The 19,281-nt window shown below is 53.7% G+C and overlaps 3 protein-coding genes across 3 annotated transcripts in view; 2 read left to right on the top strand and 1 right to left on the bottom strand.

The window, feature by feature from the left end:
• LOC119093508 (equilibrative nucleoside transporter 1) overlaps positions 1 to 3,009 on the top strand; it is a 32,410-nt gene extending 29,401 nt beyond the window's left edge. Inside the window, exons 7-12 of the mRNA XM_037216468.1 lie at positions 101 to 229; positions 472 to 595; positions 848 to 933; positions 1,544 to 1,619; positions 1,650 to 1,743; positions 2,381 to 3,009. Coding sequence (XP_037072363.1) covers positions 101 to 229; positions 472 to 595; positions 848 to 933; positions 1,544 to 1,619; positions 1,650 to 1,743; positions 2,381 to 2,492 — 621 coding nt within the window. The 3' untranslated portion in view covers positions 2,493 to 3,009. The remainder of the gene's footprint in view (positions 1 to 100; positions 230 to 471; positions 596 to 847; positions 934 to 1,543; positions 1,620 to 1,649; positions 1,744 to 2,380) is intronic.
• A 1,362-nt stretch (positions 3,010 to 4,371) lies between these two features.
• LOC119093507 (putative OPA3-like protein CG13603) lies at positions 4,372 to 7,268 on the bottom strand. The gene is made up of 5 exons (XM_037216467.1): positions 7,152 to 7,268; positions 5,831 to 6,008; positions 5,034 to 5,153; positions 4,543 to 4,706; positions 4,372 to 4,431 (listed from the first exon to the last, which is right to left on the bottom strand). The coding sequence occupies exons 2-5, from the start codon at positions 5,967 to 5,969 to the stop codon at positions 4,372 to 4,374; spliced, it is 483 nt and encodes a 160-aa protein (XP_037072362.1). The 5' UTR covers positions 5,970 to 6,008; positions 7,152 to 7,268.
• A 5,141-nt stretch (positions 7,269 to 12,409) lies between these two features.
• On the top strand, positions 12,410 to 17,279 carry LOC119093229 (lysosomal cobalamin transporter ABCD4). Its single transcript, XM_037216143.1, has 5 exons — positions 12,410 to 12,433; positions 14,133 to 14,413; positions 14,695 to 14,822; positions 16,150 to 16,289; positions 17,150 to 17,279. Exons 2-5 carry the CDS (start codon positions 14,170 to 14,172, stop codon positions 17,169 to 17,171), a joined length of 534 nt encoding a protein of 177 aa, XP_037072038.1. The 5' UTR covers positions 12,410 to 12,433; positions 14,133 to 14,169; the 3' UTR covers positions 17,172 to 17,279.
• The last annotated feature ends 2,002 nt before the right edge of the window (positions 17,280 to 19,281 follow it).

Below are 19,281 nucleotides of genomic sequence, written 5' to 3'. Positions count from 1 at the left end.
AACCCTGCAAAAGCTGCGAATAAAACCAAGTGTCTCGCTTGCGCTCATCCGCGGTTAGCTGCGCCGCGGTTGATAGTTGCATACCGTCCGTGTTTGCCAGGCCTTCTACAAGTACTACACGGTGCTGCATGGTCCTAAGCGGACCGCCAATGAGCTGGTCGACCTGGGTCAGAGGTCGTCCGCGGCCGTCAAGGCACCGTCCGTCTCCGTGTGGCGCGTCTTCCTCAAGGTCAGCCGACCCACGGCCGCCGCTAGATAGGCGGCGCCACCGGCCACGTGCAGAGCGCGTAGATGGCGGTACGTGACATATGACCCCCACCCATCCTCGAGGGCCTCCAGACCCCGATGGGTCCGATTCGGGCCGGTGGTCTGGACGGGTGGCCGCGCGGCGAGCTGCGCCGTCGCACGGCCGGGTGACGGGAGCCGGCCGGGCCGCCGCCCGCTGCTGAAGCCCTGCCTCTCTGCCGACAGGTGAAGTGGTTCGCCCTGGCAGTGTGCCTGGTCTTCTTGGTGACGCTGTCCATGTTCCCGGCGATCACGGCCAAGATCGAGCCCATGCACGCCAGCACCAAGGAGAACCCGTCCGTCTGGGCCCGTGAGTGGTGACTGGGAGAAGGATGGCACGCACCCCTGCAAAATGTAGTGGATCATGGTCAGGTTGCAGCGTTGAGACAGCTCGGTGCACTGGGGTGGTGTCGTGGGTTTCGGTGGTCCCGAACCGTCATCGCGGATGAATCGACTATCTGGTTACCATGACCATAATCTGCTGTCGTCTTCGTATTTCATGTTCAGTGCTGCCCACTGTTCTCAGAGCGCGTGTCACCCGCGCGTGTGTGGTGCGTTGCAGGTGACTACTTTGTGCCCGTGTGCTGTTTCCTGCTGTTCAATCTGACCGACTACATCGGCAGAATATGCGGCGGTTACACAGTGTGGGTGAGTAGCCGGACCAAACTGTGCAAAGCATTTCACGTTATATCCTCCTCTAGCCTGACAAAGGCGTCAACTACGGCAGGAATACACCGAACCAACACACACACACACACATACACACACACACACGCGCGCGCGCGCGCGCACACGCACACATGCGCGTGCGCACGCACGCGCACCTGCACACACATTCCAAATGTGTATACAGGCTGTGCTGCCGTAATTCCACGTAGAGCGTCGGCAGAATCGATGGAGGTCGTGACGGTCTGACAATGTCAAAGAAGGCATCGCTGTCATGGTTTGTATGGTAACGGACATGGACGGGTGGCCGTTTTGCGCAAACTTAATTGAGCATGGACTAATCGGCTCATGCCGCGATTCATGTTTATTCGTGATTAGCTCATGTGATGTATGCCATGATATCAAGGCCATAGTAAGGCCTGTGATGAATGTATCATATTGTGGGCCTCGATATGGCCGCGCCTCTGTTCGTTCCCTTCCAAGCAAGCAAACTTACTATTACTCTAGTTCGGAAAGCGTTTAGCATGAGGGCGCTCCTCATCGATGGTGAAGTTCCTGCCGTCGACTAGCCGGGCCGGCCTGATCCCAACAGCCGAAGAAGCACCAGTGGTACATTGTGCTGGCGCTGGTGGTGCTGAGAGTGGTCTTCGTCCCGCTCTTCATGTACTGCACATCGACCACAAGCACCTGACCACCAGTGTTCGACCACGACGCCTACTACATCGTCATCATGATCGTGTTCGGCCTCTCTAACGGCTACCTGGCCACGCTGTGCATGATCTACGGGCCCGGGTGAGCGCGCACCCGCCGGCTCGCTCAGCTGAGCGGCCGGTGCTCCGGTCCGCCTCGTGCCCGGCGCACACGTGGCGTGGCGTATAGCCTTGCGGCGGATAGCCGGGCTTACGTCACTTCGGGGGCCGCCGTAGCCAATTTGTGTCCTGCGTTCAGACGCTTAAGGTCGAGTCACCGGACGCGTTTCATCACTAGTAGGAGACTAGTGACGAAGACTCGTGTTGGAGACTCGTGCTGGGACCCTCACGCCCGGTGTCGGTGTGGCGATATTGAAATGCAGACGCGATTTGGACGGAACAGGATCGGGAACTTAAACCCGCATACCAGATAATGCAATCAGCAGCAGACCCGGTAATTTGTCAGCTGTTCATGAGCCTGACGTCGACCGATGTGGCAGCGTTTCTCCGCCAAGTCGGTGGGTGGACCCCCGCCAGGTCAGTGGGTGGATCCCGCCAGGCCGATGGGTGGACCCCCGCCAAGTCAGTGAGTGGACCCCCGCCAGGTCAGTGGGTGGATCCCCGCCAGGCGAGTGGGTGGACCCCGCCAGGCCAGTGGGTGGACCCCGCCAGGTCAGTGGATGGACCCCGCCAGGTCATTGGGTGGACCTCGGCTGACCGAGTGGCGTGTTTGCCGCCAGCTCTGTTGAGCCGGAGGAGCAGAACACGGCCAGCTCCATGATGGCCGCCTTCCTGGGACTCGGCCTGTGCCTTGGCGCCCTGCTCAGCAACGTCACCATCAAGATCATCTGAGGCCGGCCTCGGCGGACGGGCGGGGAGCGCAGAGGGCTACGGCCCGGCCGAGGCTCAGGCCGACACCGGCCGGGACGCGCCTTCTGCCCGAGGGTTGGTGACGGGGCAACAGACGCCCCGGCGGAGGAACCCACGGCTGCCAGCAAAGGCCCAGCGGAGGATCCAGCGGGGCCGGCGGACGCCTGCCATGGGTGACTGCCTGCTGAGAGAAAGAGCGCGTGCGCTGCAGCTGCAGCCGGCCATTTGGGCAGAGGTGGCCAGATGAGTGCAGAGCCAGGGGGCAGCAAGCTTCCGTTTCACGCCACGGCCGCAATACGCCCACACGGGGGTCACGCGGCTCGTGCTGGTGCCGCCGCTTATTGTGTCCATTCGTTGTTGCCGAGGTACTTCGTTTTGCGGGGAGAGCGTCATACATGTCGCTTGATGTGCAAGCCGGTTCTTTTTTGCTAGTCACGGCAGATACGTTGTCTTTGCACTTCACTGTCTAAGAAACAGGGTAATAAACGTGAAAACCGCACGATGGGTTTCCGGTGCCAGTTTGAAAATGAATGGCGTTGTGGTGCACACCATTGCGATATAGTTGCAGGATTGAGATTGATCGCAAGCATCCGGGTATGGTGTCGCGAAAATGTAGTGTCCCGGTGAATGCATATATATATATATATATATATAATATATATATATATACACGTGATGTTAGGGACCAGCTTTCCCCCGCCTCGTTCATCGAGCCGAGCGCGCTCAGACCATTTTCCATGGACGGAAAATTGTATGGTCCCTTTGTTGTAAATAAATCACCAGAAAAACAAGATACAATTTTGCTAGTGTCGCGTTTTGCGAAATGCGATCTTCTACATTGTTTGGCGTCGCATGTCACGCCCTACACATGTCGCGTCTTGTTTGGCGTCACGTCCTGTCTGGCGTCTATTTGTCACGCCCTACATTCACGTCTTGTTTGGCGTCTGCATGTCACGCCCTACCCCATAGTGATACCCTGCAGTAACAGGATGCATAACATCCTGTCCATCCCGTCATTGTATCTGCGTCAGCACGTCAGCCTCCAAGCGAACAAGGGACTTCTGGGGAGGCTTCGACCGTTACGTCCTGGAACCCATTGCAGCTGAGTGCCATGACACATCTTCCGAACCGCAGTCCGACTCGCTCCGTCATCAGCGATTCCTTCCACAACCGGGTGCCGTTTCTATATTGCACTGGCTGCACCGGCCCGTCACAGCCGACGCCAGGCGACGGACCGCACCCGGCGACGAGAGCAGCGAGCGGCCACCGGGATCGCGGAGAGGGCGGCGGAGAGACGGACAGCTGACGCGAACACCCGTCTAGCCGCGTCCGCCGAGCTGTGCAGCACGGCTGCAGTGGCGGTGCTGGCCGGGGGAAGAAAAAGCTCCGGGGGCCGGGAGGGCGCGAGCCACACGTAGTCACTACATATCTGGGACAACATGCTCAAGGGACGGGCCTTAGACTTGACCGGCGAAACCGCTCCGCTCGGTTATCACCCGAAACGTAGCACGGTTTCAGCAACAGGGCCTAGCATCACAGTTTTGCACGCGAAGTGCAGCAGGAAGCCTCGTTATAAGCCGCTCGTCCTCACGCGAATAACACACGAGCCGCTTCATCTCGAAGCTCACCAATAAAAACGCGTGAGGTCACGGACTGCTGCCGTGCTGCGCCTCCAGCATTACCTAGAAGCCGGCCCGCCGCCCACGCTCCAGTTCCTCTCACACAGGACCTCAACTCGTCGGTCGCCGGGTGGAAACCGCAGCGGCGGCCGAGCGACCGCCGCTCCCGCCGCCGGCACAGGCACAAAGCCGCCACTCCGGGCCGCTCCAGGACTACCAGCCGCCCCACGAGCCCGGCGTCCTCAGCTTCCGCGGACGCGGCCCGTGGCCTCCTGCAGAGCCGCCTCCAGCCCAACGCCGGCCTGCGGCGGCGGCGGCGGAGGAGGCGGCGGCGGGGTCTGCCCGGGTGGGCGGGGGCGCCGCCGGCGCCGGCGGCCGCGGGTCCAGCGCCACCAGCTGGCGCGTGAGCTCGCGGAGTCGCGTGTCCTGCTGCTCGGTTGGTGAAGCGCAAGGTCCTCGAGGCGCGACTCGAGCTGCCGCAGCCGCTCGTGCTGCGCCGCCTCGCGCGCCTCCTCCTTGTTGCTGGACCGGTTGTATTCATACACGAGCACGCCGGTAGCGATGCCCAGGATGATGCCTGCCGAGCGGGCGGTACGGGCTCAGCCCAGACGACCGGACGGTCAGATGCCGGCGCGCAGCCGACGGGTGACTCGAGATTACGCGTCTCAAGTACGAACGCCCGTCAGTTCCAAAACATGCTGCAAGTGAGCAGCCATGCATCATACGCCGTTGTCATGGAATTCATAACTACCACTGTGCAGAGGATACACACAGCCTGTAATACGTACGCAGATGTAAATCGAATACGCAACACATCAGCAGTAATGCCCACACCTCCACAGCCACTAGCCACCGTCAACGGCGCTCGCCTCGGTGGGTGGGGAGTCAGGAGTTTGAGACCCACCTTCTCCGAGCATGTTGGCGCCGAGATCGATGGCCATGGCCTCGTTCAGCTTGGGAACCTGGCCAGTGTGACCGAGGTTCATCACCCACATCCTGGTCCGCACCTCACACCAGTGGTAGACTGAAACCAGACCGCGCGGGCGCGCTGAGGACGACCACCGGCACACATCGCGGCGCACCTGATCACTGCTTGAACGAGCACGGGGCCGGCGATGTGCCAGAACGGCCACGCTTGGACAGCCAGCAGTGTCTCAGAAGTAGAACAGACACGGAGATATACTAGTGTTATTACAATCTACCAACGCTTTGTTGCCGTTACGCCTTCCGTCGAAAGATACGTGGGGAACGCATGGTCACTGTCACATAAATCATCCCCCACACTCACTCCGCAGAAAACAGGTAACAATCATGTAAGCCCAGCACGGTCGGGGACGGCAGCACGTCGGTCCGGTGCTGACGTCACATGGACAGGGTGGCATAGCTCTGATGTGTTTTTACGGGGGCCAGCGCTGGTCCATAGTGTCGCGGCGAAGTCGATGACCCTACACCCGACGCGCGGAATTCACACCAAAAGGCTTCACCATACTGTCATCATGATGGTTGTTGAGATCCAGCCAGCAGAAGAAGCAATTGTGACACAATAACCACTGATGGACAGTCATGAGCCCAATATGCTGTGCAACCTGTCAAATGACAAAATAACTGTAACAAAACCTCCTTGGCCCATCCACATTCATATTACATTTGTGTTACGCAACTACGCATGGCATGTACAAATCTGTCACTTAGCGTGCTTACACTGTGCAGGTGGCATGCAGAGGTAGGTCCGGAAAAAGTAGCTTTGCTTAGCCCTCTCCTTGATCGCATTGGCCAGTGGCTTGCTGACTTGTTTAATGACTAGCGTCCCCAACTTGGCAAGTGGGAATGCTGCCACCATGATTGCTGCCTCCTGTTACTTCCTGCTGCCACCTGTTAACTGAAACCATGAAAAGCACAATGTCTCATGAGTAGCTTGGGAAGGGATCTGGCCAATCGGTTTGTAGCATGCACATTATTGAAGCACAACATATCCCTGCAGCATTCCACACCATGAGACTGTCTCTAGCTAACTAAAACACTTCAGATACAATGTTTAGTTCAAATAGCTGACATGGAATCTACCTCTGATAACCCACATGTTTCTTATCTTATGTGTATCTGCTGTTTGTGGTGTCGACTACCTCTATAACCGGATTATTGGCTTTGGATACTTCCCTAACAAAATAATGCAAACAACTAAAAAACAAGGCATGCGGAAGCAAAAGTTTGCTTTTGTTGTGGTCTATGGTAAAGATACTGGACTTAACTCCAGCAGCATTAGATACCAATCCCAGACTGCACACATTGTTTGGTTTGAATAAAATGGGATGATCAGCTGACAACTGATCATCAAGGGTCAACCACAGCACTGGTTGAAGTGCCACAGCATTATGCAACATACGAAACTCTCTCACTGCTTTTTGGAAAAAGAGTGGAGACAGTTTTATCTGCTGAAATGGACAACTCAACATAGGTGGTGGGTTCATAGTACATGCAACACACTATGCTTGACAAGTATGCAGAATCCAAATCCATGCAAGCAAAACATTCAAGACATTTTGGTTGTAAGAGGGTGTGAAATGATGGAAAACCAATGTTCATCTACTTTAACCTGTTTAAGGTTGATGGAATCCATAAAATTTTGATGGGCCCAGAGCACCCCAATTTAGTAATTGGCCAATATCCATCACTAGTTGTTCACTATCTGAACATCCACACCAGAACAGAGCAGTTTGGAGTCTTGCCAGCAAAATAACAGCTGAAAATGATTAAGTCTTCCAGCACCTCACCTCACTGTACCATTTACTAACAATCAAAAGCCCTTTCGTTCACAGCAACCTTCCACTCGCTTCTGGTTTAAAAAGGTATCATAGGCGCAGGCGTCGTACTTACTTAAACGACCTTCAAGCAGCTATTTCTTACATGAAAATCACACAATATTGGTATCAGTAGATGCACAAGAGCTTCATGAGTACCTCAAATCCCTTAGTAAAGTTCCATGAGCCGTATAATCAAAGTTTCCTCGGGAACGACTACCTACCGGATCATCAACAGCAGACGCACAAAATTGTGCTGCGGCTGTCAGCTGATTTTACGAAGATTGTGAAGATCACCAACACTTCCAGCTGATTGAATGATGACGTCACAGGACCACTTTGATACTACCGTCGTGATAACAGTCATGCGCTCGTCTAAGACCGGCAAGTCTATGGTAGTATCCGGGCGCTTGCCGTCACACGTGCCGCTGCTTAGACACGGACAGTGAACGAGATGAGTCGTAGAGGGACAGAGCAGGATCACACAGAGCCGGACGGAGCTAGACCTGACTGAATGAGACCAGATGGAATGTCATGAGCCTAGACGGGACTGGATGGAACTGGACGATTTCTGATGGAGTTAGATAGGGCCGGACGGAACCGACCACGGTCAGACGGAGCCAGACGGGATCAGACGGAACCTGATGTGGCACCGATGCCGATGATTTGCCGATGACACCCAACTCCTTGACTCCGCTACTGCCGATGCCGTCGTTCTGTGCGACCTGAAAGCTCTTGTTGAGGAATCCATTCAGTGCCTTCAAAACTGTTTCCAGTCAAATAGCCTCAGAATGAATCCCAAAAAGACAGACATCATGCTGATCGGCACCAAGCCATCTATCACAAAGAGCGGCAGCTTCCACATTACCATCTCCGGCACATGCTGTTTCCGGGGGACCTATCTGGCCACTTCCAGGTCCATTCTGATCGTTAAGGAGCCTTCCACGTTGCCTTGATTTCTTTGCATTGGCTCGGCGGGCACTGCACTGTTGCTAGGCCCTTCCTGCTAGAGTGCCGGGGCACTTTTATCAATCAGGGGCATTCAAAGGATTAGTTCCATTCGCCAGAAAGGCTCTGTGAGCTACAGCCGGGAGCCATATGTGTTGACATGCCGGAAATTTTTCGGCTGCTCGGGGCCCCTTTTCGTTGGTCTCGATTAACCTACGGACACACTTGCGATATGTGCAGGGGCCATATGCATTTGTCTAGGGCCCTTCCAATTATCTGTCACTTGCTTAGGGCCCTACACTTTTGTCGGGGGCCATCTGATAGCCTGCTAGGATACATTTGATCTCCTGGGGCCCTCCACACTAGGTCTTGGGCACTTTTTATTTCAATGGGGGTCCTACGCTCTTGTCAGCGGCCTATCTGATAACCTGCTCGGGCGCATTCGATCGTTGGAGAGCCCTGTACATTGGGTCTTAGGTACGTCCTTTTTTAATGGGGGCCCACGTGCTTGTCGGGGCTCCTCTGTTGGCCTCTTCGGCCACGCTGGACTGTTCGGGGGCCCCACACATTGCGTCTTTGTGCTTGAATTTTGGGCTCTACGCTCCTATCGGGGTCATCTGATAATCTACTCGGGTATACTCCGTCATTCGGGGGGGGGGGGCTGTGTGCTGGATTTTGGGTACTTCTTATTTGAATGGAGGGGCTTGCACTCTTGTGGTCCCTTCTGATAAGCTGCTCAAACACATTTGGTTGTTGGGGGACTTCTACGTCGGGTTTTGGTTACCTTTTACTTGAATGGAGGGCCCTACGCCCCTGGCGGGAGCCCTATATGTTAACCTGCTCTGGCACACTGGATCATTCGAAGTCCCCTTACATCGCGTCATGAGTATTTCATATTTGAACGGAAAACCTTACGTTCATGTCGGCGGCCCCACCCACCCCACCCACTTCCTCGGGCACACTCGATTATTCGGAGCCCCTCCACATTATGTCTAGGGTACTTGACATTTGAATGGATGACCTTACACTCTTGTCGGGAGCCCCATCTGTTCACCTCGTGGGCCACACTGGATTGTTCGGGAGCCTTGAATATTCGGTCTTGGTGTTTGAATTCAGGGCTGTACGCTCCTGCAGGGGCCATCTGATAATCTGCTCCGGTACACCCCGTCTTTCGGGGCCTTCTGCACTGGGTTTTCGGTGCTCCGTATTTGAATGGAGGTCCCTTTGGTTCTTTGCAGCCAACGTGAGTTAATTTTGTCTGCTGTTCCGAAATACCTAGCCTCAGAATTAAAGGATTTAACATGATCTGTAGAACATGACTGAGCTCTATGCATATGCATACGTAGCACGCCCAGCCGTATAGAGCTGCGCACAGTAAGATGGGTTTAGGAATCTATGCTATATGGGTATATATATATATATATATATATATATATATATATATATATATATATATACTGTCTCAAAATGTTATGAGCCGGGTGCAACAATATTTTTTTGGAGGGGCCCCAAACTCTAGGGGGCCCCACAGTGTTGCGTGACATCCCCCTTGATGAAATCCTGGATCCGCCCCTGGGTGGGCTTTTAACTGGGCTTCGGCCGGGTCTCGCATGGGGTGTCCACATCATTTCATATTTTTGCATGCACTAGAAACGTTGGTTGCCTTGTTCTGTCCGCCGGAATTTATCACGCCAAGAAGAGATTACTTCCGACGAGAGACTGCCTGCTGAGGTGGAATCCACAAGAAGAGATTACTTCCGACGAGAGAGTGCTTGCTGTGGTGGAATCCACAAGAAGAGATTACTTCCGACGAGAGAGTGCTTGCTGTGGTGGAATCCACAGGGGTCGTGTGTGGGCGAGCTGCGTTCATGTCATTATTAGCTGCAGGTGGGCTGGTATCTAGGCTTAATCTGGGGCGCAGATGGGCCGCCAATCTGTTACATGCGCAATAAAGTTGTCACATGTACAGTTATGTAATAGCCATTGTTTTGGCATTGCTTTGAGGTTTTACGACATGATGTACAATTATTTTGTAACTTGGGACGGCTAGCTGGACTGAGGTCCGCATGAGCTGAGCATGGGATAGCTGGTCCCATGTGGGCATGTCATGGGCAACCACCTGGGTCCCACATGGGCAGCCCACCTGGGGCCAATATGGGGCCAAACTGGAAGCCACATGGGGTCTATATGAGCTGCCCAGTTAAGACCCATGTGAGCATGGGGAAATGTGTCCACCGCAGCGAATACATTTCACTCGTTCTGGAGGCGCTCGGCCTGGGCTAGCGTCACGGAACTTGTGCACCACCGGGACTGCCCGAATGTGTACAGGGGCACTGCGCGTCCCCGAATCTCCCCGCGCACTGCGAGCTCTATTCGTAACGCGCGCCGAGTCTTCCCAACGTCAAACCCGGTTGTGTCGGGCGGTGTCGGCTCGCTGCATCTGCCAAGCGTCCGACTGAGCGCCACCCGGCGACACTTCCGTGCCGTGCCGCCGCCGTGTGGAACCGACTGCCTCCGGCGGGCGTCCGCGCCCCCTCGCGCCAGGCAATCTTGACTGTTTAAATTGTTGAATCATTGACTGAAGCTGTGTGTGCATCCGTATGTGAGTACCTCTGTATGTGTGTCGGTTCTTTTTCTTGTACGACTAGTCGCAGAACAGCCACCACGTGGATGAGCCGTAATAAAAAACTATATCTATGAATGTGACCGGACGGAACCGAACGTAACATAACTTTATCAGCGGGACCGCACGGAACCAGAAGGAACTTTACCGAAACGGACAGAATCAGACGACACTAAACATGGCCGGAGAAAATCCGATGGGACAGAACAGGATCATACGGAACCGGACGAAACCGGACCGAACCAGACCAATCGAACCGGATGTGGAACCCATGAGGCAAGACAGAAAACGGAGGGGACGCGACTAAACCAGACGGGTCAGGGAGTGAGCACCAAAACCTAATGCAACCGGACGATAACGTGTGGGACCAGATGGGACCGGACGAAACTGGACAGAACCGAACAGGACCGAATAAAATCGGACGGACCCAGACGGGACCAGACGGGATCGAACGACGCCGGACATGATTGGACGGAAGGAAACGGATCAGAGCTGGACCTGACGGGACTGGACCGCACCGTGAAGGACCTGACCACACCGGACGGGACCGGGTCGGACCAGGCAGGGCCAGATGTGAAAGGACGAGAGCAGGTGGATTTGGACGGGGCCAGACATGACCGATTTAAGCCGCACGCTTCACATCGGGACCAGACGTAACAGGATGAAACGTGATCAGACCAGACGGGGTCGGATGAACCCGGATGAGACTCGGTAGGACTGGAGGGCACTGGACGGAACTGTTCGATGTCTGGTAGTATTGGATGGGGCAGGACGAGCTACGAGACTGGGTGGGAATGGAGAGAGCTCGACGGGACCGGATAGGCCTCGAGGCGATGGGGAGGGATTGGACGGCAAGGGATGTGTCACGTGACCAATAGGAGCAGGACAGGGCGCTGCGATGCAGGACGGGACAGGAAAGGACAGGGCAGGACAGGACAGGATTGCCCGATCGGAAAAAAGCAAAACAGGACATGACAGAACAGAACGGGACAGGACGTGACAGGATTTGACAGGACAAGGACCGACCAGGGCCAAACGGTGCAGAACTGGATGGAAATGGGAAGGATTGGATGGAATCAGATAGGGCCCGACGGGACGAGACGAGACCAAACTGGATGAAACGAAATCGAACGTGACCGGATGCGACCGGAAGGAACTGGAAGGGACAGAATTGGACCGTACTGGCCCGAACGGAGCCCGACTGGTCCCATCTGGTCCCGTTCGGTTCGGCACGGCCCCTTCGGATCCCGGCTGGTCCATCTGTTCTCGTTCGGTTTCATTCGGTTACGTGTGACCTCGTCTGGTTCTGCCCGGAGGTCTGGGCGTTCCATCCGCCTCCATTCGGTCCCGCCTGGTTTGTTTGGTCCAGCTGCTTTAGTCTGGTCGCGTCGGCCCCGCCGGGTCCCGCTTAGTCTGGTGCCATTCGGTTCCGTCTGGTCTCATCACCTTGCAAAGAATTGATCCGAAAATGGCATTTGCATTCGGAATCAAAATTCCGTTTCTTCATGGTACTCTTAGACAGGTTGTTGTCAACTCTCAGGGACACTAGTGATGGTAAGCACTCCACTCACTCTCTTGAACTCGCCGGAATAAGACGCACAGCGCAGCTACAGCGGAGTCTGGGAAGCATGGACCAACAGTGAGGTGTTGATCTTGCTATGAAGAGCGTCATAAAAAATAAGATTTCAGTTGCTTTTTCCTGCATTTGAGCCAACTTCATGATCTTGTGGGCCAAGCTTCCAGCTTGTGTCATTCTTCCGACGTGGATAGTTAAAAACATTTACAAATGGAAACAGCAAGTGTTTCACAGCGGGATCTCAACGAATGACGGTGATCTCGCGGTTTTATGACGTCACCGTTCAATGAGTTTAAAGTGTCGGCGTCTACCCTCATTATCGGCGCAGCCACAAGCCTACGGTGGAGGCTGCGATCTAGGTGGGTAGGTTGTTTGGAGGATGGCTGTACTTATTAGTACGTGAAACAGAAATGCATATGAAGATATTTGAAGCGTTCATAAATTGGTTGTATATGAAATAATGCTAGAAATATGATGCACGCCTTACATGCAAGTTCATTCAGCGTGCTACAGGATGTGATGGGACTGCGCCGTGAATACCGGCCATTGCTCAGAGGTGCCCATCAGCGCTAATGTTGCATTGCCAACTGCAAATCATGGACTTACGTGATGTCTGGTGTTAGTCCCTGGTGGTAGTGGAGCAAGAGATCCCAAAAATGATAGGTGCTGGAAATTTGCAGAAAACAAAAGTTAATAGTAATTAAATTGCTGTAAGCTAGGAATGCCAAATGCTCCACACTTAAAACAACTTGCCGTGCGTCTTGATGAACCTGGAATCAACATTCCTTTCATCTTGTAATTATTGCTTTTCTGTGATGAAGAATCATTAAATTTAGTTCCATTCAACTAACATTCAAGTAATTATTGTGGGGCAGTGTCAAATGACACCATGCACAGGTTCAGAAACTGGTTGAAAGCAATGCATTCTGTGAAAATGGATCAGATACCTACTTTCTTGGTGCTATTATTTAGTTGGGTGGTCTCTCATGCTGGTCAACTCCTCCCTTACTGTGTAGGTGGGGGTGTGTGTACCACCTAACCACCATGCTAAATTTTACTTCTGATGCTAAGTTATAAGGGAAGCAGTGCCAATTTTTGGAAGTTAATAGTGCTCATATCCAAATCATCTGTATGCTTTGTAATGTGGACAGGTGTCTGTATCACATGCTACCTCAATATTGACCAGCCACTACACAAGCCATGGTGTTATTACATAGGCATTCACTGCTGTCCTGGTCTTTTGTGGAAACATGCTTGGGGGAGACATCCACATGCCTAGCTGGAGTTTCATTGTGATTTATTGTATCATTATTATGCCATCATCCATTTCATCCTTCCTGGTGGGCTCAGTGGGTTAGGGCAATTGTCTTCCAATCCACTGACCCTGGCAGGAGGGGGGGGGGGGGGGTCACTTTAAGGGCCCTCTATTTGTCCTGGACAGGTATGGCCTGGGGCCAGTGTCATTGGTGGCAACAAAGGTCATCTGACATCAGAGGGCAGGATAGGTGATGCTGAATCAATTAGTGGCAGATAAGAGATGTTGGTAGATTTTTTAAAAAAGCTGCAAAATACCCAGCCACCTGAGTGCTGAAATGCCATCGTGATCCAGATAGCTAGTTATTGCCAAATTTTCTTTGAACAATGGGTGTTGTAATGGCATGGTGAGCACACAGCATCAAACACACCAAAAAAGGAAGGAATGCTAGCAGTATGTGGGTGGCAGGCACATGACGTAAGCTGATTCGATCCAACCTATCATCCGGCAGCGACCCATCGTCAGTGGCAGTGGTTGGCAGCCACATGACGTAAGTTGATTCGATCCAACCTACCATGCGGCAGCGACCCATCGTCAGTGGCAGTGGTTGGCAGCCACATGATGTAAGCTGATTCGATCCAACCTACCATGCGGCAGCGACCCATCGTCAGTGGCAGTGGTTGGCAGCCACATGACGTAAGCTGATTTGATCCAACCTACCATGCGGCAGCGACCCATCGTCCGTGGCAGTGGTTGGCAGCCACATGACGTAAGCTGATTCGATCCAACGTACCATCCGGCAGCGACCCATCGCCAGCAACGGCTCCCTGTGCGGCGACCATGCGCGTGCAGTGCCCGCCAGAGGAGCCGACCGACGCCGGCGCGCCGACCGACGCCGACGCGCAGAAGAGCGCCGACCAGCCGGCGTCGCCGGCGGAGGAGGAGCGCACGCCGGAAGAAGGCGGGTACGGCCTGGACCGCACCTTCTGCCGCCACGCCTGGGCCTTGCTCAAGGTCATGTTCCCCAGCCTCGGCTCCTTCAGCGTCTTTCAGCTGGTGGTGCTGCTCATCTTCAGCGGGTCAGGTGGGCGCGCCGGCAGCCAGTGTCGGCTCCTGTCGAGCTGGGGCGTACTCGGTCCGGTGGTTGATAGGGAGAGGTGTTGGCTTGATCAGCATCGTTCTCTCAACAGTGGATGCTCATGTGTGATTTTAGGGAGGTTCTACCTATCATGCAGCATGCTAGGGATGACTATACAACCAGGCGAAAAGTACAAGTTCGTGAGATGTCGGCTTCATGTTACTATTAAGTTCACTAATGATCTTAGCCCTTGAACATCGCCCTTCTCCTCGGTCGTATCGTTTCAGAACAGTATGTGGTGTATTGGGTTGGTATCATACCCAGCCGGTACTACCAAGTGTTGGGCGACAAGGACTGGAACGCCTTCGGCACTCTCACCGCTGAGTGTCTCGGCCTAGTGCTCGTCATTTCGTTCGTGAGTGTCTCGGCCCACTCGTATCTACCCTCGTTCGTGCCTCAGCCCGACGTCTCGTTGTGAAATCCTGTGCGTCTGGTCTTCGTTTTATTCTTGGGTACCCCGGCTACATCCCCATCTCGTGGGCGAGTGTCATGGCTTGATCCCCGTTTCGTTTGCAGATGTCTTAGACCGACCCTTGTCTCGTTCGTGTGTGTCTTAGTCCGTTCCTCATCTCGATAAGATAGTAGTTATAGCCTTATTCCTCTGAAAAACAGCAGAATGGAGATATAGATGAGTTGATGTTTCGGCAACATGCCTTTATTGAAAAAAGGCTTCTGCTATTGTTTCGATATAGGAATGTTGCCGAAATATCAGCCCATCTATATCTCCATTCTGCTGTTCTTTCTCCGAGGAATAAGGCTATCGCTACCGTGTTATCTTGGGAATAATGTTCCTCGCAAATGCACTGAACAGCTTACACTAATTTTGATCCTCACCTCGTTCAAAGCCCGAGGCCTGATCCTCCCATCGTTCGTGAGTGTCTCGGCCCGGTCTTCGTCGTCTCCTCTGTGAGTGTGCCCGCCTCTGTCGCACGCCATAGAAGTGTAGCGTACGCTGGCCGTGGCCGCTAGGCAGTCTCGGGGTGTTCTCGAACGTCGCGGCTGCTGACGGCACGCGGCAGATAACTTCATCACCATCAACGTTTACATGTTGGCTCGGCAGTGCCGGCTTTGGGGGCGAAGCCGGTTTCGGCGTCGGCTTCGTGAAGCTATTTTGTGTATTGATGGCTTTGGGTTTGGGGGCGCCAGTGCCCTTCCGGCCTCCTGGTACCGGCTTCGAGCCGTAGGATGCAGCCTTGGCTTTGGCCTCGTGTGAAAATATGATGGTTTCGGCTTCAGCATTGTTTTTTAAGAGCTTAGGCTCTGGCTCTGTAATTTTAAGCTTATATATATATATGTATACTATAGATATAGATATAGATATATATATATATATATACTATATATATATATATATATATATATATATATAGATATAGATATAGATATAGATACAGATAGATATATAGATAGATAGATAGATTAGATATATAGATATAGATATATATATATATATATAATTGTTTCGATATAGGAATGTTGCCGAAATATCAACCCATCTATATCTCCATTCTGCTGTTCTTTCTCCGAGGAATAAGGCTATTGCTACCGTGTTAAGAGCTAAGTGCTTTCGAGCTGGTTGGGAACATCCCTCCTCCCCTGTCTGCTGTTCTCACACCGCTGTCACTGAGACGACAGCTTGCTTGTGGTGGCAGCGGTCTGAGTGTCACTTCGACCTTCCGCAGGTCAAGGGGTCGCGCATCTACATATCGACGATCCTGTACGTCACCTGGCGCCAGCTGGTCGACCGCTTTCTGCACCGCCGCTACTTTACCGGGATCAACTACTATCTTCTCAACGTGATGGACTCGCGCATCGACAACCCGTGAGTACCGCCTGCCTGGGGCGCGTGTCTGACGTGTGCCGTGCTCTGCGGGGCGAGGCGAGGCCGCGGGACTTGCGGTGACGGTGCCCTGGCCCAGGTTGGCAGGCGCTGACGGCTGGGACCGGAGTGGAGCTTTCCCCACCGAGGATGGCTTCCGTGGGGTGGCGATCATCGGCTGGTATCATTTCCGCGGGTGTAACCGGCTTGAGGGAGGGTTTCGTAATCATCCACCGGCAAGACTTCTCGAAGTCGATGTCTGGCAATATTCACCTGGAGTACCAATGAAAAGTGTGCGCTCCCGCACGAGCAGGACGTCTTGGCGCGAGCCGCGGTAGCCATCGCCGCTGCGTCGGCATCAGCGCTGCAGATAAGCCCGAGATTATCATATTCGCTCCACGCAGATCGGCGGGAGGCGAAGTACACCGGTCTAAAAGGATTTTGAAGTGGCTCTCGATGCAAAGTCCTGAGATTGTGCCACTCACATCGCCACGAAAGTCTGCACCTGGTGGAGTGCACGTAGCTTACGGTGTAGCGGTCAAAATGCGGGCCCCTGTTGCCTCAACACCAGTCTGCCGCTCCCCGAAGGTTTACCAGCAGGGCCCGTCCCACGATTCCGGACGATGTGTGCTATTTCTAGCATTTACGCAGTGACATGCTACAATACGACGATACCGAGGACCTGTTGTTGACTCAGGGTGATCAGGGTGATCAAGGTGGCTTGTCTTGTCCTTCGGTGACCCCTTGTAGCTGCTTGAGCCGGTGTCCGTGAGGGTACGTCGCTTAATAATGCTATGGAGGCGGAAAAGCCGAATTCCGCGCGTCCGATGGTGATATTGACGTCATTTCACATGACCTAGCAGGGTCGGGGCAACGCAGCCATAACAGAAGACGAATAGTTCCGGTGATCCTCTAGCGCACACTGCGCATCTCGCCGGTGGCGAGGCCGTTGAGACCAGGCGAATCGGTGGATGGATTCGGTTTCTCGATGGCAAGGAAGTCAAAGCCGACCGGCGGCTCACGCTGGATACAGGAGGCCCGTCCGCTACGTCTCGATGGGATAGAGGAGGCCCGTCCGCTGCGTCTCGATGGGATAGAGGAGGTCCGCTACGTCTCGATGGGATAGAGGAGGCCCGTCCGCTACGTCTCGATGGCCAGACACGGAATGAAGGTCCGCCCGAATGATCCGGTGGCTTCTTACGCGATCGGTTCAGCTGTCTGCATCAGCGCTGCGGAATGTCGGTACACACAACACCGACGTCCAAACCTAGCATCGGCGGTGCTGAAGCCGTGGCCCGGTTCGCGGTATCGCACGCCTCCGTACGTTGACGGCCTGGCTGAATGCATTGACCGTGGCAGTAGGTTGCCGGCGCAAGGCAACCTCATCCGCTTTGCTGCTCAGTTAGCCGCGGCGCTGTTGGGAGTGGTACCCGGGCTGACAGCGTCGGCTGATTACGTCTTGGTGTGCCTGGTCTGCTGCATACTGCATCAATTCCGTGTAATTGCCAGCTCTTTAGCGCGGAGATCGGACTGACAACTGCGGGTGACGAGCTCCCATAGCCGTCGTTGTCGTTCGTTGCTGGCTGAAAGGCAACGTGAAGAACCAGCGACACGAAGGAGTGACAGTGGTGCATTGCGGCACTCATTTAGAGGTAGGTGCACTCCGGCGATCATTGAAGAGGTGACAGTGGGGCATTACAGTGCTCAGTGAAGGGGTGACAGTGATGATCTGCGTCACACATTGAGGGGGTTACAGGAGATACACTCTGGCACTCATTGAATGGGTTACAGAAGATGCACTCGGGCACTCATTGAATGGGTTACAGAAGATACACTCTGGCACTCATTTAATGAGTTACAGAAGATACACTCGGGCACTCAGTGAACGGGTGACAGTGGTGCACTCCTGCATTGTATTCGTGTGTGGTTGACAGCGTAGGGACTGCAATTGTGAAGCAAGAACACGCTGTGAAGTTTCCGGACGCTGTTTCTGTCGTGGGATGTGGGACATCGACGAATTTGAGCTTCGCGTCTGTATGTTATTACGAGAACACTATACATGCCACTGCACGTGCCATCGGCCGTGCCGAAGCCGCCAAGAATAGGTGATTGAAGCGTAAAGACACAATAAATTCTCATAGTTATGTATACACTCTTGAGTAGGCGGCCGACAAGGTGGGTATTGATCTACTGCGTCGCCTTGGGCGTAATGTGGTAGTGGTGCTTGCTGCAGGTAGCAGCAAAGGGCCTGTGGTTACCTGTTGGGCGCAGCTGTCTTGAAGACAAGCAGGTGTTAGTGTGCGCTATTTTCTGCGCGGCGCTTCAAAATCACATGCAATGTTCTGCAGTTTCAAGGAGTACTGAAATAAAATTCGTATTCATTCAGGCTAGGGAAAAGCGTTTTTTCTTTACATCCACCAGCAAAGTCAAAACATCACTACCATTACGGACGGAGCTTTTCCACCCATTGCTCTCTGCGTCGGTGGTGCGTCATCTTTCCCGAGAAACACGAGGCGGAAGTGCGTGCCCGGCTGGCGTGAACGTCCGCCCAGCGGGGCTGCTCCATGAATCGATTTGGGCTATTTACCAGTGATGTGCTGTCTGAGACCATGCAGTGTGGCTCAAATAGAATTGTTTTGCCAGATGATGTGTGTGTGTAGGATGGATTAATAAAGTATAACATTGGACAAAATGTAAATGATCTGTCAAGTAAGAAGAGTTGCCCATGCGATATTCTCCAGGTGATTGAATATCGAGTCATTCCGTCTCGTGCGACGTTCGATCGAAGCATTGTCTTATGAGGGTGCTCCGCTTTGAAGATGTTGAAGCAAGCGTCATCTATGAAGAAAATAGGCTCCCTCATCATATCTTGGGCATTCCACGACAAAGGACGGAGTGCCTCACTCTCCCATCGCTCGCATTTTAATTTAAAACGGTTGCTGTGGTTGTCATTAGTGGGGAAGTCGCCTGTGGCATTGAATCTTTCATTTCCGCG

The sequence above is a fragment of the Pollicipes pollicipes genome, unplaced genomic scaffold (assembly GCF_011947565.3).
Source record: "Pollicipes pollicipes isolate AB1234 unplaced genomic scaffold, Ppol_2.1 Scaffold_4002;HRSCAF=4701_pilon_pilon_pilon, whole genome shotgun sequence".
In the NCBI taxonomy this organism is placed as follows: Eukaryota; Metazoa; Arthropoda; class Thecostraca; order Pollicipedomorpha; family Pollicipedidae; genus Pollicipes; species Pollicipes pollicipes.
This window is presented reverse-complemented; position numbering and strand designations above follow the sequence as displayed.